The following is a 24,843-nucleotide window of genomic DNA, read 5'->3' as shown; positions in this document are numbered from 1 at the left end:
CAGACAGGGAGGGTTTGTTTGCTGGTAGAAAATGGCCGGCGATGTCCCCCCCGCTCACCAACCTCCCTTTCTTTTTTTCCTTTTTCTTTTTTTTAAATAGATTCCCATTTTTCAGGAAAGGTGGAAAGAGGAGTCTCGGAATCTCCTTTACTTCACATGCAGCATTGGGGAGGACTTTGGCCCTCGCACCGTTTGCTCGAGGGCAGACGGCGGGTACAGTGGATGGGTGCTTGGACAGGGTGCCTGAGGCGTGCGCTGACTTGGGAAGGCCAAAATGGGGTGCAAAAGGCATATAAGGGCAAGAAAGAGTGCTGGGTTGCAGTGATCTGAAGGAGAATCTAGTGTGGGGGGCAACAGGATGTCCCCCCTGAGATGCTTCAGCCAAAAGCCCTCCTCTCTCCTTCCCTCAATGGCCACCTTCAGTCGCGCTCTCTCTCGCACTGCTCCCCCCTTTCCTAGTTTCAGAAAGGGGAAACAACTCCAGACATCTTTTCCTCTCAATTCTGTCCTTCTAACCAGGGATAATAACTAAAAATCGGGAGATACCCATTCCTTTGGGAGGGGAAAGGTGTTTAAAGATGCTATTTAATAAAGATACAGTGCATATGCCTATATATCAAAGCAGAGTTCTGTGTGCTCCCAGAACAGTTATTTATCTCTCTCCCTCAAACCTCATGATAAATGCCTTCCTTTGGAATTATGCTGGATGCGCTTAGCAAGGAGCACCATCTCGCAGCATTCCCATGGCATCACTCTAGGGATGGCGCGCTATATAATAATAATAATAATAATAACTTTATTCTTCTATACCGCCATAGTCGTGAGACTTCTAGGCGGTTCATACTGAAGAGAGCTGGACAGTCAGCGAGTTACAATATGTAGAAGTCCGGGATACAGTATTTAGAAAACTTACAAAAGGCAGTGACATCTAATATATTGACTGTTAGCAAATGTTAGACATTTCAGATTTAAAAGTAGATACTTTTATTAGATGATATTTCTGTTGAATAAGGCAGTTTTTATGGCTTTTCCATTTTTGTAGCTGTCCAACCAGTGTTGTTGTTTGTTAGCTTGGTACATAAATCGCCTTCTCTCCTAAACCAGCGAATATTAGGTGTCGATTAATGGTCAGCGATCTTCTTGTCTTAGCAGAGAGCGTCTCCTTCCGAAGTTCACCAAATATAATATTTCCTAGGAGCATGTCGAGGCGCACCAGATTGTAATGTGATAAGAAAGCTGGTGATGTCCAGCACGAACGGGGCTCCTCTATATCTTTCTGCCGCTTTTTCTTGGTCCCCGATTCGGTATTTTGAAAAGTGAGGACTCTCCAGACACTGTGCAGAATAGTCAGGTCATTTACAGTTCTTGTCTCTTTTTTTCCTGTGGTAACGTGGAAAGCGCAGTTTTCGCATGTCGAGCTTTATTTATTGGGTGGAATGAGATTATTTCAGATGCTCTCAGGTTCACACCCTACGAGACTGATACAAGTTTCTGATATCAATTGAAAAAGGCATAAGGCTTATACTCGGAGCTAGGGAAATATGGATCTAATTGCACAGGGGAGGAGCCTCAGCTATATCAGGAGGAGAGTGTAGGTAGTGGTTAGAGCTCCAGCCTCAACACCCTGAGGTTGCGGGTTCAAACCCCACACTGCTCCTTGTGACCCTGGACAAGTTACTTATTCCTCCACTGCCCCAGGTACATTAGATTGTGAGCTCACTGGGACAAATGGGGAAAAATGCTTGAAGGGCCTGTATGTAAACCACTTTGAATGTGGTTGTGAAATTACAAAAAAAGTCCTTATCCCCCTTAGATCTGCATAGGTGAAGAACCCTTAGCTTCAACTAGAAACTTAAAACAAGATAGCAGATAAAGGCCAAACGGCCCATCCACTATCTCCTCCTCTCCCTAAGAGATCCCACGTGCCTGTCCCAGGCTTTCTTGAATTCAGACACAGTCTCTGTCTCCACCACCTCTTCCGGGAGACTGTTCCACGCATCTACCACCCTTTCAGTAAAAATTTATTTCCTTAGATTACTCCGGAGCCTATCACCTCATAACTTCACCTTTCCTTTCAAATGAAAGAGACTTGACTCATGTGCATTTACATCACGTAGGTATTTAAACGGCTCTATCAAATTTCCCCTTTCCCGCCTTTCCTCCAAAGTCTACAGATTGAGATCTTTAGGTCTGTCCCCATTCGCCTTATGAAAAAGACCACACACCATTTTAGCAGTGTTCCTCTGGACCGACTCCATCCTTTTTACATCTTTTTGAAGGTTCAGCCTCCAGAATTGTACACAATATTCTAAATGAGGTCTCACCCGAGTCTTATACAGAGGCATCAATACCTTCTCTCCCTATGGAACCTACCATCCTTCTAGCTTTCACCGCCACCTTAAGATCATCACATACAATCACACCCAAGTCCCGCTCTTCTGTCATGCACATAAGCTCTTCACTCCATAATCTCTACCGTTCCCTCATGTCTTTGCAGCCCAAATACATGACCTTGCATTTCTTAGCATTAAATTTTAGCTGCCAAATTTCAGACCATTCTTTAAGCTTCGCCTGGTCTTTCTTCATGTTATTCACACCATCCGGCGTGTCTACTCTATTGTAGATTTTGGTATCATCCACAAAGGGGCAAATCTTACCTGACAGCCCTTCAGCAATATCGTTTATGAAATGTTAAAAAGACCAGGCCCAAGAACAGGACCTTGAGGCAAACCACTGGTAACATCCCTTCCCTCATGTAGTACACTCCCTATCCAATTCTCATTCCAGTGCGAAGGAGAGGAGCCTGAACTGCACCTGCCCAGGTGAACAACCCTTAAATTGAATTGTACAGGTGAAGAACCCTTCGATTTAACTGTGCAGGGAGGATCCTTCCATTTCTGAAGTAGGAAGAGCACAAAAGGAAACCTTTGGCGTTCCTGGACTTTACCAAACCTCATTTCCTCTGAATCTCTGACAGGATTGCTGGTTTATGTTTTCAAAATCTACCATTTACACACTGCACTTTTATTTATGGAAGTTACTATTTTAAAAAAATATTTGAGTATTGCGTTCAATTCTGGTTTCCTTATCTCAAGAAAGATATAGTTGCGCTAGAAAAGGTTCAAAGAAGAGCGACCAAGATGATAAAGGGAAGGAACTCCTCTCGTATGAGGAAAGACTAAAATGGTTAGGGCTCTTCAGCTTGGAGAAGAGACAGCTGAGGGGAGACAGGATTGAAGTCTACAAAATCCTGAATGGAGTAGAATGGGTACAAGTGGATCGATTTTTCACTCTGTCAAAAATTACAAAAACTAGGGGACACTCGATGAAGTTACAGGGAAATACTTTTAAAACCAATTGGAGGAAATTTTTTTTCACTCAGAGAATAGTTAAGCTCTGGAACGCATTGCCAGAGGTTGTGGTAAGAGCAGATAGCGTAGCTGGTTTTAAGGAAGGTTTGGACAAGTTCCTGGAGGAAAAGTCCATGGTCTGTTATTGAGACAGACACAGGGGAAGCCACTACTTGCCCTGGATCGGTAGCATGGAATGTTTCTACTCCTTGGGTTTTGTCCAGGTACTAGTGACCTGGATTGGCCACCGTGAGAACGGGCTACTGGGCTTGATGGACCATTGGTCTGACCCAGTAAGGCTATTCTTATATTCTCTCTCTTTTTATTTCTTCTCTCTGCCCTGCATACCCACACTCCCACTTTCTCTCCCTCCTTGCCTTCTAGAAATGAATTTATTTCCATGTGGCTGCCAGCTTCTCAGTAGTAGCTCAAGATGACATCCTGCACTGTCCTCCCTTTAATTCTTTCATTCCACCCTCCCACCCCACCTCATCCCCACACACATTCTGCTCTCTACCTGCCTCTCCTTCAATACCTCCTTCCTGCACTCTCTCTCCTAATAGCCTCTGAGTTCAAGATTAGAAAAGGGTGCAGCATATAGTAGGAGTGAGGTGCATTGGCAGAGCTGGATGTGAGGGTCTCGGTATCGGAACAACAGCAGGAGGTGATGCAGAGAAGGAATGAGGTGCATATGAGGATCTCAATACTGGCATAGCAGAGGGGTACTGCAGGGCAGGAGTGAGGTGTGCTGGTAGAGCTCCTTGTATGTGTGTGTGCACACATGCGTGTGAGGGTCTCAGTACTGGAAAAGCAGGAGATGCAGTCCTGGAATGCTGTAGGGAAGGAGTGAGGTACATTGACGATGCTGTACCAGGGCAGTAGGTTTCCAGGCTGTGCGGTGCTTCCTTGCGTTTTGTCAGATTGGAAGAGCTACTTTTACTTTTTCCAAGGGCTGCAAAAGTTATCAGAGGCCTTAGGCTGCGCTCAGTTGAAGCCCATATCTTAAGTAATTTGTTCAGATGTGACTTTGGAGGAGGGGCAGAGGACCTGGCTGGGACTCAGCTGCGCTCTCTCTCTCTCCCCCTTCCTTACTTTCTCCAGCTCAAAGTTCTCCCAGTGACTTTGGTGTTATGTGAGGACGCCCTGGCCTCCTGCCATGTCTGGTCTGTGCTAGCTTGTTTTTTTTTCCACTGGTTCAGGCTGTTTAAAGGCACAGCAACCTCTCTTCCTTTCCCTTAAGAAAAGCTAGGAGAAAACCGGTTCCCTGACGAGAGAGCATGACAACTTCCTGGCTGAAGAGGGTCCTCGCATTAGGGGTGCAGGGGGAGAGATCCAAGCACATAGACCCTGCGATCGATCACCATCTCACCTCAGATCCATCAAACTTTGTCCTGCTGCATGCATGGATCTCAAATTCTAACACAGAAACATGGAAAAATTTAAGGCAGACAAAAGATAATATGGACCTCTCTGGTTTGCCTAACCATGCCACCTACTATCCCTTCCTCTCCCTTAGAGATCCAACGCACTTGTCCCGAGCTTTCTTGAATTTAGATACATTTTTTTCTCTCCACCACCTCCACTGGGAGTCCTTTTAATGAAAAAGTATTTTTTGAGGTTGCTTCTGAATCTCTTCCCTTTCACCTTCATCCTATGCACCCTCATTCCAGTTTAATTGAAAGAGACTCACATTTATGGTATTTAAATGTCTCTATCATATCTTCCCTCTCCTGACGTTCCTCCAAAGTATACAGATTGAGATATTTAAGCCTTATGACGAAGACCACACACCATTTTAGTAGCCTTCCTCTGGACAGACTCCATCATTTTTATATCTTTTTGAAGGTGTGGCCTCCAGAATTGTACACAATATTCTAAATGAGGTCTCACCAGAGTCTTATAAAGGGGCATCAATACCTCCTTTTTCCTACTGGCCATACCTCTCCCTATGCAACCCAGCATCCTTCTAGATTTCGCCGTCACCTTTTCAACATGTTTGTCCACCTTAAGCTCATCACATACAATCACACCCAAGTCCGGCTCTTCCGTCGTGCACATAAGTTCTTCACCCACTAAACTACCGTTCCTGTGGGATTTTGCAGCCCAAATGCATGTCCTTGCATTTTTTAGCATTAAATCTTAGCTGCCAATTTCAGACCATCCTTGAAGCTTCACTACATCCTTCCTCATGTTATCTACGCCATCAGGGGTGTCTACTCTATTGCAGATTTTTGTATGATCTGCAAAGAGGCACATCTTACCACACAGCCCTATTGTTACAAAAAAATATTAAAAAGAACAGTCCCAAGAACCAAACCTTGTAGCCCAGCCCTGGTGACTTCCCTTTCCTCAGAGTGATCTGACCTGCGAAACAAAGCATGCAACAGAACAGTCTAGGACTGGCTTGGTGGCCCAGAAACTTTCAGGCCTTTCTGCCCTCTCCCAGTGCTTGGTTTTAAGTTAAGGATAAAATGGTGACCTAGCCAGTGCCATGTTCTTCTACATTTAAAGTTAAGAACTAGAAATAAAAGAAAACAAAAATTGTTGGACAAACTTAATACATTTTTGCATTCAATGCTTTCAAAGGCATTGAATTAAGTTAGTCTAATAAAAAAAGGTATCATCTTATCTTTATGTTTCATTTTGGTTTTAAATTAGAAAAGACTGCTTTTCAGCGGTCTGTGCTGTATTCAAGCTTTACAAATATCAGTTTGAGGCCTGCACAAAGCTCTTCAGCTGTCCGTGCTGTATTCACATTCCCTCTCCTAGCACAGACTAATACGCAGTGTTGGAACACACTCACAAGCGGTGAGAGGAAGTCTCCAAAACTAAAAAAAAACATTTTCAGAATGTAGTGGGAAAAAATGCCAGTTAAAACTGAGAACTGAGCTGTTTATGACCATCTCTGGATTGATTTATGGTTCTCATTTTAACATTGGAAGTTAACAGCGCAGTAAAAGTCGTTTGAGCTGAAACATGCCTGCCTGTTGGTGAGACTTGATTTTCACCATTATCCAGTTGAACGAAGTGCATAAAACTGAGGAGTCGGTGGCTATCGAAGATGCTGGCTCAGTTCCTACTTCCAGGGAGTCGAACCAGCAGCACCTCCCCCGTCCCCTAGGTATTTCAACACACATTGGCTTGTTCTGCGACTGTACTTTTCGTGTTTGAGATCACTTCCTAATAGGCTCTTTGTGCTTCTAGATTTTGCAAGATTGTCTAAAGATGCTGAGGGGGGTGGGGGTTGGAGGTTGTTTAATCCTGCAGAAATACTTTTAATATTTTCATTTGGGAAGGGTGTGTGTTTTGGGAGTGAGGAAGGCAGGACAAGTTTTCTGCTAACACGTTTGTTTTATTTCTAATGGAGTGTTTATCTGTTCATTGCATTGTATTTTTATAAATACAAGCTGCAGCCTGATCTTCAGCTGTCTGTGCTGTATTCATGTCTTACATAGATCGGTGCGCGGCCTGCATAAGGCTCTGATAAAGATCCTCTCTTCAGCTGTCTGTGCTGTATTCATGTCTTACACAGATCGGTGCAAGGCCTGCAAAAGGCTCTGATAAAGATCCGCTCTTCAGCTGTCTGTGCTGTATTCATGTCTTACATAGATCGGTGCGCGGCCTGCATAAGGCTCTGATAAAGATCCTCTCTTCAGCTGTCTGTGCTGTATTCATGTCTTACATAGATCGGTGCGCGGCCTGCAAAAGGCTCAGTACAGGTCTGCCAGGATGGACTAATCCACTCCTGGTTTAGGCCCAGGGCATTTTGGAATCTGTAGTTCCCCTCCCAACCATACCACACACCATCCTGGATGAACTGGCCCCTTCGCAGCACTCCTCGCCAGTGGGGGTGCGGGAGAAGGTGGTGGTCACTTCACTGTGTGCATTTTGGGTAGGACCCAGGGCGGTGGTGGCTGAAACAGCCCTCAAACAGCACACAATTCTCTGACTCCACCAGCCACTTGCCCCTCCCTCTGGCATCTCTTTAACATGCATGGCTGCGGTGGCTGTGGCGGCAGCAGCAGGTTTTTTTCGCAGCCCGACCCAGGAGTCACAATATTTTGACATCATTCTTGCATAGCCTCTTTGCTCCTTTCAAACTTCCTCTCCTCATTACGGGCTTCATGAGCACATCATCTATAAACAGGAGGAAAGGTTGGTGCACAGTTTCCCCCCCTCTCTTGACTGAAGAACCAGAATGGACAAAAGGGAAGTGCAATTTGAAAGGGAAATAGGGACTGCTTATGATGACCACCCTCCAGCTGCAAATGGCAGTCTTGGGGGTTGGGGTACAGATTTAATTATAGCCCCAAAGCAATCTGCTTGGCCCGTGGCTCCAGCTTTGCCAAACAGATTGATCCAGAGCTGAGTTTCTTAGAGAAGTCACCAGGTGAATTAGGAGAACACAGTCGCATCTGGAGGGGATGGGTTGACAGAAGTTCAGGACTGGCCCAGAATCTCCCTTCTGAAACTGGGCAATTTGGCATCTTCATCCTGGCGTCTTGGGTGGTTTTACAGGCTTCGGCTTGGGGCATGTGTGTCTGATGGGGGAATTGGAGCTACACGTCCAATCGTGCAACCCAACCAGGCCAATCTAAGTGGAAGGGCAATGTTCCTCTTCCTTCACACCTTCTTCTTATAGGAGTTTTTACTACTGTTTTCTGTTCTTGTTGAATCTGATTGAACCATGTCATGTATGATATTGTGAGTGACATAAAATACAGCCTGCCATCAGGGCAGGATTAACCAATAGGCCAGGTAGGCATTGTTTTTTCCAAACGGCGATGGGCCCCTCCAGCATCAATCAGCAACGTGGGGCCCCCCCCCCCCAATCGACGAAAAGTAAGACAAGCAAGCAACGCGGGTAAGAAAGGCAACAGGAACTGTAATTGTGCAAGCGCTGCTGCTTGCCCAAAGCTTCCCTCTGACGCAGCTTCCTGTTCCCGCCTGGGTGCATGGTGGGGGGGGGGGCAGGGCAGGGGGCCCAGTGTTCTTATGTGCCTAAGGGTCCTCGACAAATTAATCCTGCCCTACCTGCCATTTCATGCTATGTCAACGACCTGCTCTAGGTTGAGAAAGGGGGTGAGAGATGGGGAAGGAGTAAAAGTTGTCTTGAAAACCATCAGCCCCAACCCAAGAAGACATTTTAAAAGCGAGATGAGAGGAAGGATAGCAGAAGCCCTTCCCCCTTCCCAGTGACATCAAGACTGTGATGCCGTTTCACCAGGTTATGACATCATTGGGACTTTTAAAATGAAGGATCAGTGAAAGATGGAAGAGTGGCTGAATTCTAGAGGGCCTGGGATAGGCACGTGGGATCTCTCAGAGAGAGAAAGAGATAATGGTTACTACAGGTGGGCAGACTAGATGGGCCATTTGGTCTTTATCTGCCATCATGTTTCTATGTGATAAGAACAGTATGTTTTTTCCCTAAATAGTGTATTTTGGGGAGAGGTGAGGATTGAGAATTATTTTTTTAAAAACTCCCAAACTGAAAGGGAGTTTAGAAAAAGAAAGCCTTATTAGGAGAAGCAGAGAAGATTCTGAACTGGCAGATTGCAAAAGAGCAAGAGAAAATCCCTTGTGAAGGGGACGGCTGAAAGAAAGAGGCGATTGTTTGCTGATCTGTGACTGTCGAGGCAGGGATGGGGAGCAGCAGCGCTCTCGACCCAGTGTCTGCGCCTCCGGGCACCGCCACTGTCCTTGGCACGTTTCAAGCTCCCATAGATTTAACAAATTCTTTTCACTTTTCCAGTTTCATTTGAAGTTTAAAAGCGGTTATCTCTGGCAAAAAAAAGGAAAGAAATTTCAGAATAACTCCCCCCCCTTTCAAATCTGTGCCAAGCCTCATTACCCCTTATAGCAAGTGAAAAAAAGAGAAACAGTTTAGAGTTTGTCTTTGGTCTTGAGATATAAATTTCCTTTCACAAATGGATTTTACTATATCGTCTTGTCCCTACCAATTTGCCAGTGTTGGGGCAAGTGTGGGCTGCCATCTCCAGGTTGCCCCAGTTAACGCAGGGAAAAGTATTTCCAATTTTTCTGTTTCATCCCCCTTAAAAAAAACTCTGAACTCAGCTCCCTACAGAACGGGGAGGGAAGGGGTGCAAGTTGACCTCGAGTGAATGAGAAATTGCAGTGGATCGGCAGAAGTGGCTGGATGTGTGGGGAGTTTTGTGGTAAAAGGTTGGACACTTGTCTTTCCAAATCACAAGTGCCAGGCTGCACAGAGTCCTTTCTCCTTCATCCTCGCTTGTCAAATTTCCACATGGGCCCCCCCCCCCCCCCAATGCTCAAAAGGGAGAAACCCTGTTGCCATCTTCCTGTCCTGAACTTGGGTGCAGCAGCCTCAGAACCAGAATGGAGTTCAATTCCCACCACAGATCCGCGTGACCTTGGGCAAGTCACTTTAACCCTCCATTGCCTCAGGTACAAAATAAGTTCCTGTATATAAGAGGTAAACCACTTTGATGGTAGCCACAGAAAGGCAGTATATCAAATCCCATCCAGCTTCCAAGGAAGACCAGCCTCTATTTGGGGTAGGGTTGTTATATGGCTCAGAAAAAAAGAGGACAGATTGAGATATCCGGGTTTTACTTCCAGTGAAAGCAAGGGAAGTAAAACCCGGATGTCTCAATCTGTTCTCTTTTCTGGAGCCATATAATAACCCTATTTTTGGGGAGTCACAGGAGTAGAAGTGGGTTAGTGCCATTCCCATCCTTGTCTCTCTGTATCTGATACAGGAGCGTAGCTAGGCCTCCAGTTTGGGGGCATCTGGGGGGGGGGGAGAGTGCGGTACAATGCATTGCTCCTTCCTCCTCCTTTGCTGGTGGGGATACTGAAGCTCTCCAGCCAAATATAGTGCTGCTCCTGCTTTCCTCCTCACGCTGCTTCCTTACACTGAAGTCGACGTGTGCCTTCAGCCGCCGACTTCTGTCTTAAAGAAGCAGCATGAAGAGAAGACTGGAATGAGGCAAATGGACGAATAGCCTAGTGATTAGAGCTAAGGAAAGAATAGGGAATGTGAGCTGGGATTAGACCATTGTGAGATGGGTTAGTTTTACCCTACTGATGCGTTGTTGCGATGGTAATCCTGCTCGGTACGAGAGGAACCGCAAGTTCAGACACTTGGTGTATGTGCTTGGCTGAGGAGCCAATGGGGCAAAGACTGAACGCCTCTAAGTCAGAATCCCCCTTAAACGGAACGATACCGCAGCGCCAAGGAGCCTCGGTTGGCCAGGGATAGCCGGCCCCAACCCGCAGGCCTCTGGACTGGAGCATGGACAGAAAGGGGCCACCTCTCTCCCGTAGCGCACCACATGTCCGTAGGGAATTCAGTCCTAAATCATTCATAGACAACCCGATTCTGGGTCAAGGTTTCATGCGTAGTGGAGCAGCTACCTTGACTAACAAGAACTAAATCCCACAATCATCAGACTTGGTCATAACACACTCAAGGAAACCGACTCACGTAACCACTCTTCACTCCATTGGTACCGAGTACACTTTCAACTTTCGCATACACTATCTACCTCATGCCATCTTGCATCAACTGTAATAATAGCTCTTTTCACTGTGTTATATGTAATGTAATCTTATGCAAAGTACTTCATGTAACATCTCTGAACCCAATTTATTTCGCTGACCGCATGATATAACAATCTTCTCTTCATAAAATCACATGGTTCGTTAATGCACCTCTTCCACTTCGTTACTTTGCACTAAACTGGATCGCCAAATTTGTTCTGTAAGTCGCCTTGAACCTCTTCAGACATAGTGTGACTCATAAATCCCGGATTGGATTAGATTAGCTAAGGTTTGAAATCCATTACTGCCTCCTTGTGTGTGGGCAGGTCACTTAACCCTCCTGTGTAACCTCGATTTGTGAGTCCTCTGGGGACAGGAAGGTACCTAGTGTATCCCAGAGTTCAGTTCCCAGGCCTTTCCCTCTGGGGACAGGAAGATACCCAGTGTACCCCGGAGTACAATTTCTAGGCCCTTCCCTCTCACAGGTACTTACTGGATTGCAGTAATTTCTTTCATATCTATCTCCTCGTTTGATTTTAGTCTTTCATTGGATGAGGCAAGCAACCTGCCCTCACAGATATATTATATTAATAATATATATTAAATATTATAATACTGCACCTCAACATCATCCATTCAAAATTCCCAACGTGATTGCTTTCTTCCGTTACGGGTAATGTGACCATACGTCCCGTTTTCAGATCCCCTGTCCCGTTGTCCCCACACACAGCTTCGGGACGCCGAAATGTCCTGTTTTCAGAGACGGCATTCCGAAGCTGTGTGTGAGGACAACGGGACAGGTGATCATAGAGAATGGGCTCTTTCCCTGCTTCCCCGCCCGCCGCCGCAACTACAGGAAAGCAAGGTCCAGGCGCTGGCCCTCAAGCCTTCTCCCTGACGTCAATTCTGACATTGGACAGGAAGTTCTGGGCCAGCCAATCGCTGCCTGGCTGGCTTGCAACTTCCTCTCCAATGTCAGAATTGACATCGGGGAGAAGGCTTGAGGACCGGCACCTGGACCTTCCTTTCTTGCAGTTGTTGCAGCGGCAGCGGGCGGGAAGTAGCAACGGGCTGTGGCGGTGGATGGGGTGGGGGGAGCAGAAGAATCGGTGGTAGGCCAGGCTTCGGAGGGAAGCAGGCAGACAGGCTGGCTTCGGTGCAGCAGGGAGCAAGGGAGGCAGGATGGCTGGCTGGTTTCGGGGGAGGGTTGGGACAAGGCTGGAAGGCAATAAGTGGGACATAGGAAGGAGGGAGGAAGGAAGGAAGGCAAGAGAGAGGCAGAGAAAGGGGGAGGGGGTTTTAAGCAGAAGAAAGACTAGAGAGAGAAAAGCCTGGACCTAAGGGGAAAGGCAGGAGGCTGGACTATGTGAGGTGTAGACAGAGTAGGAGAGACCCTGAGGAAGAACAGAGAGATGGAAGATCAAAACAGAGGAGGGAGACCTGGAACAAAGGTGGTAGGTACAAAGGAAAACTGACACTGGATCTGGGGAGGGTGTAAGCAGAGGGAAAAGAGAGAGAGACCTGAACCCAAAGGGGATGGGGCTGGATTGTGAAAGAAATGTTGGATGCGAAAGAAAGAAAGAAAGATTGGATGCACAGTCAGAAGGAAGTGCAACCAGAGACTCATGAAATCACCAGACAACAAAGGTAAGAAAAATGATTTTATTTTCAATTTAGTGATTAAAATATGTCAGTTTTGAGAATTTATATCTGCTGTCTATATTTTGCACTATATTTGTCTATTTTTCTATAGTTACTGAGGTGACATTGCATATTTTAAAGTCATCTGCCTTAACATCTTTGAAAAAACCCGAAACTCGTAAATAATTAACATTTTCTCTGCGTACAGTGTGCTTTGTGTTTAAAAAAAAATTTTATGTTTACCATTATGAATTAATAAGATATTGTGTGTACATGAAAAATGAATGGAAGAAATTGAGGGCGGGGCTATGGCGGGATTGGGGGTAAGACTGAATATTAATAGATGTCCCATTTTGATGAAAAAAATAAATGGTCACGTTAGTTATGGATCACTTTCTCACAAATGGTCCTGCAACTTCTGGAGGGGGAGTAGGGGGGGGGGAAGAACTTCTTAAGGGAAAAGAGAAGGAAAAGCAAAAAAATATTTGCATGCAAAATACTACTGAAGAGATTTGCACCCAGAAGAGGAATTTAAGGATTGGGCAGCTTTCTCGGTCAGTTTTCACACTCCATTTTAACTTCCTCTACACCAGTGCAGAAGGGGCTTATGGGAGGTGGGAGGGAGGGCGAGGGAATAGCATATGAAAGATATAGGAGAGAAGTGATTTGGATACATTTTGACTTTGAAAAGTTTCCCCTCTCTAGCTGACTAAATTCCTAGGGAAGCACAAATACAGGGGGGCCATTATGCGAATATTTCAGCCAGGTGTCCTCAAATCCAGTCCTTGAAATCCACAACCCAGCTTGGTTTTTAGGATTTCCACAATGAATACGTATGAAATCTTTGTGTTCACGGCTTCCATTGCAGGCAAATAGATCTCGTAGGTAAGTATTGTGGAAATCCTGAAAACCAGGCTGGGTTGCGGAGCTCAAGGACTGGATTTGAGGACCCCTGATTTATGTATATAAGTTTTCTTAGACAGTACTAACAAGACATCATCAATGTGCCTATATTTACTCATTTAAACCAGGTCTCTAGCAGAGGTAAACATTAACATCTAAATATGTCCTTAGGCACTTAACATACTGCATTCTAATCCATGCATTTAAATGTTAGACCCGCCCAGGCTTCTCCCCTTTGTCCCCCCTTGACAATTTATAGAATAGCAGTAAACGCACTACACACTTTCACGTATTCATTTACATGCCAGTTGTAGAATGAGGGGGGGGGGGGTATTCTGGGTCCAGAACGGGACAACGCAGGATCGGGAAAACGTTGCCAGTCTCAGAAACTGCTGGTCTAGATTTAGTGACGCAGATGTTACGCAGCTAGACAGAGAGAGAGTTTGCAGCCATAAACTTCCAGCCGCTTCCGTATCTTTTGAGGTGGATCCGGTTTGCTCCGAGGGCATTCATCTGAAATGGGGGGATAAAGCGACTCATCCTGCGATCACATACAGGGTGTCTACGCTAGAGCCTGAGAAATACAATATTGGAATAAAATGATGCCCTCCCCTTCCCATGTGATCATACTTACTCCCTTCAATCCCACTTTTCTGTCCTGACTTGTTGATAAAATGATTAAAAAATCGTGGTCACCAGACAAAAGTCCAGCTCAGCAAGAGATAAATACTTAGAAAATAGCGCTTATACCAGAAGGTTAACCTGTCCTAAATGCGTGGTGTTTTTTCCCTGCTCTGCCTCTGATTTCTTAGTTTTCTGCAGTGCTGAAAAGTTTTTCTCCTTTTTGCAAAGTGTCTGCTCTGAATCCTTTCGGCGGTATCAAGGTGGGAGATGTATCCAGGCTGAATTAAGGATGGACACTCTTAGCACATTACTTTAAAGAAAAATCATCAATATCAGAAGTCAATTCAGATCAAAACCTGACCTAGACCCCACCGAACCTGATAATATCTTGCCATTTTCAAAATATGCTCAGTTCAACCTATTCAACGGTTGTTTCAATCCATAAACCTAAAAAGCAATAATTCTGAAACTATTCTGCCATTTATCTTAAAACGTCTTTTCAATAAGTTAGGACCATTCATACATAAAATCATCACCAGCAGTCTGTAAACAGGATCTCTACCAAAATTCTGGAAACATGCGACAATCCACCCAATTCTCAAAAATCCAAAGGCAAATCATAATGACATCGCAAACTTTCGACCAATAGCTAAAATTCCATTCCTAGCAAAATTGACCGAAAAGGTAGTATTCAATCAGGTATCCGAATTTATAGATAAAACGGGAGTATTGCATCCTAATCAAACAGGATTTCGGAAATACTACTCAACAGAACACTCGATGATAGGTATGACTACAGCTATCCTTTATTTTTTGGATCACCACGATCCATTCTCCTTATATCCATAGACCTTTCTTCCGCATTCAACACCATTGATCACCATTGGAATTAGTGATACTGTGCTTCAATGGTTTCAGTCTTATTTTTCAGATAGATCATCAAAAGTTATCTTTAATAATTCCACCTCAGACATGATATCTACCAACTATGGCATCCCACAGGGTTGATATTATGCCCCCTACTCTTTAACATCTTTTTAGCCCCTCTGCTGACTCTTTGTCAATCTATCAGGTTTACAGTGTTTGCCTACGTGGATGATCTTCAACTCTTACTTCCATTAGACTCATATTCCACAGAGGAATTCCAAAATGTCAATAAGAAATTAAGTACAATCTCTGACTGGCTTGATGAAAATAAACTAGTAATGAATACAGATAAAACAAAACTAATACACTTCCCTTGGAAAGAAGGACTAAAACTCACTGCCCCAATCAAGATAAATAATATCCAATTGCAGGAATTCACTAAGATTAGAGTTTGGGGGTTATTCTGAATCAAAAATTGACATATCACAATCAGATTAGTGCAGTAGTGAGAGGTTGTTTTCAGAGGCTACGAATGATCAGATCAATTGCTCCATTCTTGGACTCATCATCACCGAATGTCCTTGTACATTCATTGATCATTTCAAAGTTAGAGTACTGTAACTCGCTCTATAAAGGAATCGCTCTTAAAGAAATCCGTCGACTACAACTAATTCAAAACACCGCAATTAAAATTATAACAAATAAGAAAAAATTTGACCACGTGACACCTCTGCTCAAAGAAGCTCATTGGCTTCCAATTGTCCACAGAATCTCCTATAAAATAGCACTATTAACATTCAAAATATTAACAACTAAAGCCCCATCATTCCTAGAAAGGTACATTATTCCATATATTCCTACTAGAAGTTTGAGATCGGAGGACAAAAACCTTCTAATAATTCCATCACTTAGTACAATAAATACAAGATAAAATACGATCTTTGCGGTTACAGCGCCTAAAATATGGAACTCCTTACCATCATTTATTAAGGAAGAAAAATCATTAAGTAAATTTAAAGGATTGTTAAAATGCCTTTGAGACCTAATCATCGGATTTTCTTTTGACCCCGTTCACCTCTGTCTTAGGTTCCGAGAAATTAAAAAACAAAAAAACTTTTTAATTTTCCTTTTTAATCTTGATTATGCAGAACTTCTAAAATTTTTACCCTCCTTTTGTACTTACCTTCCATGTTCTCTTTACTATGCCTATTGTAGTTCTCCCCACTTCCCTTATGTATCGGTCTGCAATGTTCGTATGTCTATTGTAGTTAATAACTAAGACCCTGTTTTTAATTGTAAATCGCTTTGAATTCATGATATTGCGATACATCAAAATTTTAATAAAACTTGAAGTATAAAAAGCTCCAGGTTTGGCCAGGTCCATCAAAGCAGCGAGCGCTTAGAGGAGGCATGTCAGAAACATGGACACAGGAGGTGGTCCATTCCTTCACACCCCAAAACCTTCAACCAAGTCTACATCTGCTAGGGAAATTTTGCTGATGACTCCATTACGATGCTTGTAGAGGTGCATTAATTGACATTCAGACATTTATGTTGTATAAATGTCTATACCTCAATTTTCAAAGCAGGATAAATGCCTAATAATCTAAAATGCAAGTGGGCGTGTTCTGGGTAGGCTCTGGGTGGGATTAATTAATAAACACGTATTTCCCATTTCAGGAGGGGAATGAACATCTATCGACGTCAGGGTTTCCACCTGCTACCTGAGAAAAGCATTTAGTAGCCCACATTGATCACATAAGAACATAAAAATTGCCGCTGCTGGGTCAGACCATGGTCCATCGTGCCCAGCAGTCTGCTCACGCGGTGGCCCTCTGGTCAAAGACCAGCGCCCTGAGACTAGCCCTACTTGTGTATGTTCTGGTCCAGCAGGAACGTATCTAACCCTTTCTTGAATCCCTGGAGGGTGTTTTCCCCTATAACAGCCTCCGGAAGAGCGTTCCAGTTTTCCACCACTCTCTGGGTGAAGAAGAACATCCTCCCCTTAGTGCAGGGGTGGGCAACTCCGGTTCTCAAGGGCCAGAATCCAGTCAGGTTTTCAAGATTTCCCCAATGAAAATGCATTGAAAGCAGTGCATGCAAATAGATCTCATGCATATTCATTGGGGAAATCCTGAACACCCGACTGGATTACGGCCCTCGAGGACCAGAGTTGCCCACCCCTGCCTTAGTGTGAAGAGTCTCAGCCTCTGGTAACCAGAGTTGATATTGTGATGTCATAATGCCTCATTCCACCAATAAGAGTCAACCACATCAGTGATGTCACAATGGTTGATTGTCCTGTACTTGGCTCACTTTCCGTTTCTAGAGACATTTCTCTCTCCTTCAATTAAGGCAGGGGTAGGGAACTACGGTCCTCGAGAGCCATATTCCAGTCGGGTTTTCAGGATTTCCCCAATGAATATGCATGAATCTATTTGCATGCACTGCTTTCAATGCATATTCATAGGGGAAATCCTGAAAACCCGACAAATACGGCTCTCAAGGACCAGAGTTCCCTACCCCTGAATTAAAGGCTGTTAACCGTAGCTATTAGTGCAGGGGTGTCCAATGTCAGTCCTCGAGGGCCGCAATCCAGTCGGGTTTTCAGGATTTCCCCAATGAATATGTATGAGATCTATTAGCATACAATGAAAGCAGTGCATGCAAATAGATCTATAATAGCACTAGTTAGTGGTAAAATAATCCATCTTCTTAACGGTAGTCCACGTTGATCATTTCCCCCCTTTATGTTTAAATATATTTATTGAGATTTTCCAAGAAAAAACAAACAGCTTCAATACAACCATGGTATGCAAAATAAGTACAACTGTTCCCCCCCCACCCAAATATCCCACAGTAACAAACAATCCATCTTCCAGAATCATGGGTTCAACAAATTCCTACAAGCTTTATGAGTCAATGTGAGCCAAAAAGGCTCCCAAGTAGAGCAATACAAGCGTCTCTTGGGTGTGTCCAATGAGGTCAAAGAGAGACGCTCCATAGAAGCCTGATGGAGCATGAGAGTACGCCAATGAGACCAAGTCGGTGCGTCTGGTACAATCCAGCAATGTAATATAGTTTTCTTCCCCAGCAAGATGGCACGGTCCAGAAAAACCCCAGAATCCCTTTGGGGACACCTGAGGAAGATGTTCCAAGGTAAATAGCATCTCAGGGCGAATAGTGTAGCCATGGTGCCACATGGAAGTAATATGCTGCGGCAATTGGGTCCAGAAGCCCTGAACCAAAGGACAGGCCCAAAATCAATGACCTAAAGTTGCCCTGGGTTGATTGCATTTGAGACAGGTATCCGTGAGACTAAGTTTAGCTCGATGAAGGTAAGCTGGGGACCTATGGAGACGGAGGAAAAATTTGTAGTTCAGTTCAATCAAGGTCACATGAGATGTAATAGCAAGAAATTTTTTTAATCCAGTCTGAATATGTAAGCCAGTAACCACACAAGATAAGTCCCCAGACCATTTGGCTGCATAAGAATCATAAGAAATGGTCCCCAGACTCTCACGAAGAAAGCGGATATGAAATTTCAAGGGAATCTGGGTCTGAGCAGAGAAACATAACGCCTTCGAGAGGGCCTCCTGACTTTGATTAGTAAGTCCGGCACGAGGAAGAGACCGCACATAAGAGGCCATCTGGGAGTATGCCAGCCAGTCAGCAGGTGTCCAGTTATAATCAGTCTGCATCACTGCAAAGGAAGGCAGATCGCCCTGTGCGGTAACCACCTGAAAAATATATTGCGAATGTGAAGTTCTCCACACCGAGAGAGGAAACTGAGAGGTCCCAGGCGGCAAATAGGCTGTTGCGGTAGGCTGTATAAGCAGAGACTTACATAGGAGCCTCCACACCTGACGGAGAAGCTTAAAAAGCAGGTCACCCACAGGTGAAGACAGCGGGGAAGACGCTGTGCATGCAGCAAATAACTAAAAGGGTGTGGGGTACAGAGAACAAGTTCCGAGGCAGTCGCTGAAAAATGACGAGTGCCCCGAAACCAATCGCATTTGACATGCCTGAGAAAACAGCCTAAGACTGTGCAGTCCCAACCCCCCCTGGGCTCTAGGAAGCATCAAAACGGACAAGGCTATTCTAGCCCGTTTCCCATGCCCCCTGATCCCAAACATCCCCCCAAAAGCAGAAGGCCATCCAGCAACCCCTGGGATACCGGAAGGCAGAGCACGTCTCTGGTGTCATCGGAACCCGGCTCTCCCTTAAACACAAATTTGAACAGTGTGAGAAACAGCTTAAACATTGTGAAAATCAAGAAAATCCAATCCGCTCCAGCAACTCCTCACTTCCCCCCTTTAAAAGAAGTCACTTACTTGTGAAAATCTGCACGTCTGTGTGAGTAATGATTTAAAAGGTTCCCTCGGTGCATGTCATGAACGGATTTAAAGACGCTGCATTCTGGGCCTGGTTTGGGGGGATCTTGAAAGTAATCTCGCAAAACCAATACACAGGCATATCAAAAGAGTTTAATGCCATGTTGAAAGGGAATGGCTCTTGATATACCTGCTTTTTCTGTGTGGTTGCAATCGAAGCGCTTTCCATATTTTGTACCTGGGGCAATGAAGTAGTTAAGTGACTTGCCCAGATTCACAAGGAGCTCCAGTGGGCATCGAGCTCGCGTGTCACTATGTGGGCTAATTTCTCAGGTGAGATTGAGCCGCAGAGGCTGGAGTGGGCTGGGGGAATGTTGACCCTTTAGATATTGAAACTCCACTTCAAGATGCTAAAAATTGAGTTTCTGAGCTCCAAAATGGTTTCGCCTTGTATGTGCAGGGTGTAGGCATACAACGCTTCGAGCGATGCTACTCTGTCTATAGATGGTTCTTCCCATTGTACGTGGTACCAAATAAACATTCCTCCCATCCACTTTGTATGTATTTTTTTAAAGGCTCTGCATTTGCCAGCCTTTCGCAAAATAAACTGCAAATTTTGATTGTATTGACTTGGACGTCCCTTTCCAGATCTGAGCTTAATAGTGTGTGTTTTGGGGAAATGGGGTGGGGGTGATCTCTGCTCCTTCTCTCAGCCCTGATTCTCAGCCTATTAAGGTGAGGTTAGGAAGATACAGTTGAATTAAGAAAGTCCTGCGAGTCCTTCCCTTATCCTGAAGAGCAGGAGCCCAGAGGATTATTAGCTTATCCTCAATTAGAAGAAATGGGGTTCTGGGATGACCAAATCCCTTCCTCTCTATTTGAGGTGGCTGGTTCGTCCCCCTAACTCCCCTCCCCATCATACCTTACTATGGAGGACATACGGCAGGCCAAGAGCAGCTTCCCTTGACATCGCTCAGCTCTTTCTCCTGGGAGGGAAGAAAAGGACAATTGATTTTTAAAAAAAATAAATCTGTGGAATGACAAAATGTCTAATTCTCTTTCTTGTTTCACTTTCCTTTCTGTGGATGAATTATTTGAATGCCTCAGCCCAAATAAATGAGAGAGAGGCTTAGAGTGAGAAGATATGTTGACATTTAGAAGAGAAAGAGGCAAAAAGGAGGAAAGAACCGAAATGAGGCCAAACAGGCTGAGAAAGTGGAAAAATCAGGAAACGATAATAGAAAAGTAGAGAAAGAAAGAAGGGAGGAATGTGTGAAGGAAAAAGAAAAGAACAGAGGTGAGAGAAAACCAAAGAAGCACAGAGAAAGAAAGAAAGAGAATCAAAGAATTTAAAGGGAAAGAGAGAGGACAGGGATGGTAGACACAGGGATGAGGGAAAATACTGAAGAGTATCTGATTCAAAATATTGTAAGCCACTTCGGCTGAATCTCTTCATGAAAAGGTGGTTAATAAATCCCAGTAAGGGACCTGGATTGGCCACTGATGGAAACAGGATACTGGGCTTGATGGACCTTCAGTCTGTCCCAGTACGCCAATTCTTAAGTGCTAATGAGAGCCAAGTGTAGGATAATGAAGCCATTGTGACATCACTGCTGAGGTTGGCTCTTAGGCATTGGTGGAATGAGGCTTTATGACATCACAATCTCAGCTCTGGAGTGTTGCTACTCTTTGGGTTTCTGCCAGGTTCTTGGGCCCTGGGTTGGCCACTGTTGGAAACAGGGCTTGATGGACCTTGGGTCTGTTCCAGTATGGCAACTCTTATGTGAGCCAAGTCTAGGACAATGAAGCCATTGTGACATCACTGCTGAGGTTGGCTCTTAGGCATTGGTGGAATGAGGCATTATGACATCACAGTCTCAGCTCTGGAGTGTTGCTACTCTTTGGGTTTCTGCCAGGTACTTGGGACCTGGGTTGGCCACTGTGGGAAACAGGAGACTGGGCTTGATGGACCTTCGATCTGTCTTATGTTCTTATGTGAGCCAAGTAAAGGACAATGAAGCCATTGTGACATCACTGCTGAGGTTGGCTCTTAGGCATTGGTGGAATGAGGCATTATGACATCACAATCTCAGCTCTGGAATGTTGCTACTCTTTGGGTTTCTGCCAGGTTCTTGGGCCCTGGGTTGGCCACTGTTGGAAACAGGATTCTGGGCTTGATGGACCTTCGGTCTGTCTTATGTTCTTATGTGAGCCAAGTAAAGGACAATGAAGCCATTGTGACATCACTGCTGAGGTTGGTTCTTAGGTATTGGTGGAATGAGGCATTATGACATCACAATCTCAGCTCTGGAATGTTGCTACTCTTTGGGTTTCTGCCAGGTTCTTGGGCCCTGGGTTGGCCACTGTTGGAAACAGGGCTTGATGGACCTTCGGTCTGTTCCAGTATGGCAAATGTGTTACTGTGTGTATCAGCATGTGTGGGTGTGTGTACACAACCTGTGCAAGTCTGTTTGTATGCATTGTGTCTCTCTGTGCACATATATCAGTAGGTCTCGGTTGTGCTCTGGAACATTTTATTTTATTAATTAACTGCCTTTTATGAATTTTCAGGGTTTTTGGAGTCTTGCAGTATTTAGGGGGAGGGGGCAGTGTCAATGCTCTGAGGTTTTTATCTGCTAGTTTCCTGTTAAAAAATTAAAAATCGAAAAACTGAGCTGCTGGACTGGATTTTGGATTTTGTTCTTTAAACGATTTCTTTAAGCCGTCTCCCTTTTTTCTTCTTCACTTTCAGTTTCGAAAAATAAAAAAAAAATGGGAGCGAGATGGGGTTTACGGCAGCTGCTGGTGACCAAGGCCTTGTGGGACTGGCGATGGTTTCGGTTTAGGGAGCCCTTTGTGGGGGAGTGATTTTTGGGGGTTGGTTTTATTTCTCTCCCTGCTTGGCACAAGGTGCTAACTTTAGACAGAGGCACAATGGAAGAAATTTTTAAAAAAAATGTAATTAAGAAAATAGATTAAAGGGAAATGTAAAAGTGACAGGTAGGAACCTTTCATGCCCTCCCCCCCCTTGATGAGAAGCTGCCACTGGGTTTCGATCTGTACTATACTGTTCCTCCCTCCCTCCTTCCTTCCTTCGCTCTCTCTGCACACCCCCATTCCTCTCCCCCTTTCAGGCAGTCATTGGCTGCGTTCTGACTATCTGTTTGCCAAATAGGTGGATCCTCTTGATTTTGCCTGGCATTGGCACCAGGCAAGCAACTGAGGGGAGGGAGGGAAGGAGGGGGGGTGGTTGGTTTAGGGTAGGGGTGGAAGGGGATAGAGAGAGAGAGGAAAGAGAAAAAAAGCAGAGCGTGAAAAGGAAAAAGAGAGCTGGAGAGAGAGTTTTTTTTATTTTGGGAGAGGGGGAACGCACAATATATTCTTACCAACGGGCACCACTGAGCTTCCCAGCTACAAATCCGTTTGTTGTCCTTGCCACCCTCCGCCTCCCCTGCCAACCCCTCCCACGCCCTGGCCCAGGCTTTAGCTTTTTTTTTTTTCGGGGAAAATATTCATGCCATGCAATTCCTCGCAGACAGGCGAGGGGGGAACAGCGAAGTTTTTGTGTTTTCTTCGTTTCGCCGCGGCCTCTGCTCTCTCTCCCCCTCCCTCCCGTGGTCCTCCCAGGCAGCCTTTTCCCTCCCCAAGATACTTCAGCATTTTACATTTAAAAAATTTTTAGATTATATTTCCTGCTTTCTTTCTTGCTACTAACTGTGCGTGGATTCATCTCCCTCCAAATCCCCCCCCCCCAAAAAAAAATAATTTCTGAGAGGGCGGTTGCGTTTTCTTTATCCGGGTGAGTTATACAGCCATGGCAGCAAGAATCGAACACTTTATCCCCATTCCCTAATTTTTCCCCCAATGTATGGCTTTTATTTTATAATTTTTTTTTTTTTAAATAGATGATTTTTGTTTTCATTATTTTATCTATTCCCTTTTCTCTTTCTGGTTTTTTGCCAGTGCTTTCCCTGGCAGAGATCAACGCTCCTAGCATGGTCTCCTGTCTTCTCTCTGTGTTTTGATAACTACCCCCCCTTCACCTACATTTCCCCCCACCCACAGAACAAAGTCACGTGACACCGCAACTCTCCCAACTGGAACAAGCAAACACACTTGTGTGTGGGTGGGTGTCTTTGGGGGTTGAGGGTGTGGGGGTGGGTGGGTGGTAGTTTTGCCCTTGTTCTCGCCAACCTTTCCCACTCCACAATTTCGGAGCCAGAGGGTTATAGAACCTGTGATGAGCTAGAGGAATGGTAATTATGAATATATATATATTTATATACGTTTATTTATTTTTGTGTGTGTGTATATATATATTTTTCTTTTTAATAAAAAAAATATTTATAAATTTATTTTGAAGAAATAAAAGGGGGAGAATAACCACAACCCCCTCAAAAAGATTTCAGTACCAAAACTGCAACCACGTATAAACTGTTTTCTGAGAAAATATAGTAATTTGAAAATTAATGTGCATTTTGAAATCTCTTTAATTTGTTAATTTCTCCTCCCCCTGTATTTATTAAAGGTGATGGTGTCTGAGAATTTTGTGTAGTGTGATACAAGTGTGGGGGTGTCGGATACACTTTGATTTTTGTTTTAATACATTTAAATTGAAGGATCCTCTCACCTTCCCCTCCTTTCCGTCGCTGTTAATTATGAATGTTGAAGAGTGCTGTTTATTTTACTTCTGCTCTCTGCCCTATCCGCTCCTGGTTCAATGGTTATTAATATGTTTCTTGTCCTTGATTAGGATGAATTTCACCCCTTCATCGAGGCTCTGCTCCCTCACGTTCGTGCCTTCTCCTACACGTGGTTCAACCTGCAGGCCCGTAAACGGAAGTACTTCAAGAAGCACGAGAAGAGGATGTCGAAGGACGAGGAACGAGCCGTCAAGGACGAGCTACTGGGGGAAAAGCCAGAGATCAAACAGAAATGGGCCTCCCGCCTGCTGGCCAAGCTCCGCAAGGACATTCGGCCTGAATTTCGAGAGGACTTCGTGCTGACCATCACTGGCAAGAAGGTACCATGCTGTGTACTATCTAACCCTGACCAGAAGGGCAAAATACGAAGAATAGACTGCCTGCGGCAGGCTGACAAGGTCTGGCGGCTGGACTTGGTGATGGTCATTTTGTTCAAGGGAATCCCCCTAGAAAGTACTGACGGAGAGCGGCTCTACAAGTCGCCCCAGTGCTCCAACCCGGGCCTTTGTGTCCAGCCCCATCACATCGGGGTCTCCATCAAGGAGTTGGACCTTTACCTGGCATACTTTGTGCACACTCCCGGTAGGTCTGCAAGCTGGAGCTTTTTCTTCCCCAAATGGTTTTACATGTTTTCTCTTTGAATTTATATTTTGTTTTGTTTTTTTCCCTTGTTTATCATTTGTTTACATTTCTCCTCTTGTTTGTATCGAGCTGGGGTGAGAAGGGGAATGGGGAAGAGTGATATGCTGAGGGTGGGGTTATCTGGAAGCCACTGGTTAAATTATTTTTATGAAAAGAGAGGGATGGAAGCACACGGATGTCGCACAGTTGAGTAGAGATTGCTAGACCCATAAGAAATCAGGGAGGGAGGGTGCAGTGGGCAGAGTCCACATC

The 24,843-nt window shown here is 44.7% G+C and overlaps 1 protein-coding gene across 6 annotated transcripts in view; it reads left to right on the top strand.

The window, feature by feature from the left end:
- NFIX (nuclear factor I X) overlaps positions 1–24,843 on the top strand; it is a 132,204-nt gene that overhangs the window by 39,453 nt on the left and 67,908 nt on the right. For 5 of the 6 annotated variants that reach the window (XM_033923677.1, XM_033923681.1, XM_033923675.1 and 2 more), the window contains exon 3: positions 24,000–24,531. In XM_033923677.1, the coding sequence (XP_033779568.1) occupies positions 24,000–24,531 (532 nt within the window). Of the gene's footprint in view, positions 1–23,425; positions 23,503–23,999; positions 24,532–24,843 lie in introns of those variants that run through there. The other variant, XM_033923680.1, reaches the window with a different exon arrangement.

This window comes from Geotrypetes seraphini, chromosome 16 (genome assembly GCF_902459505.1).
Source record: "Geotrypetes seraphini chromosome 16, aGeoSer1.1, whole genome shotgun sequence".
Classification (NCBI taxonomy): Eukaryota; Metazoa; Chordata; class Amphibia; order Gymnophiona; family Dermophiidae; genus Geotrypetes; species Geotrypetes seraphini.
The sequence above is the reverse complement of the archived record's forward strand: the minus strand, read 5'-3'. Positions and strand labels throughout refer to the sequence as shown.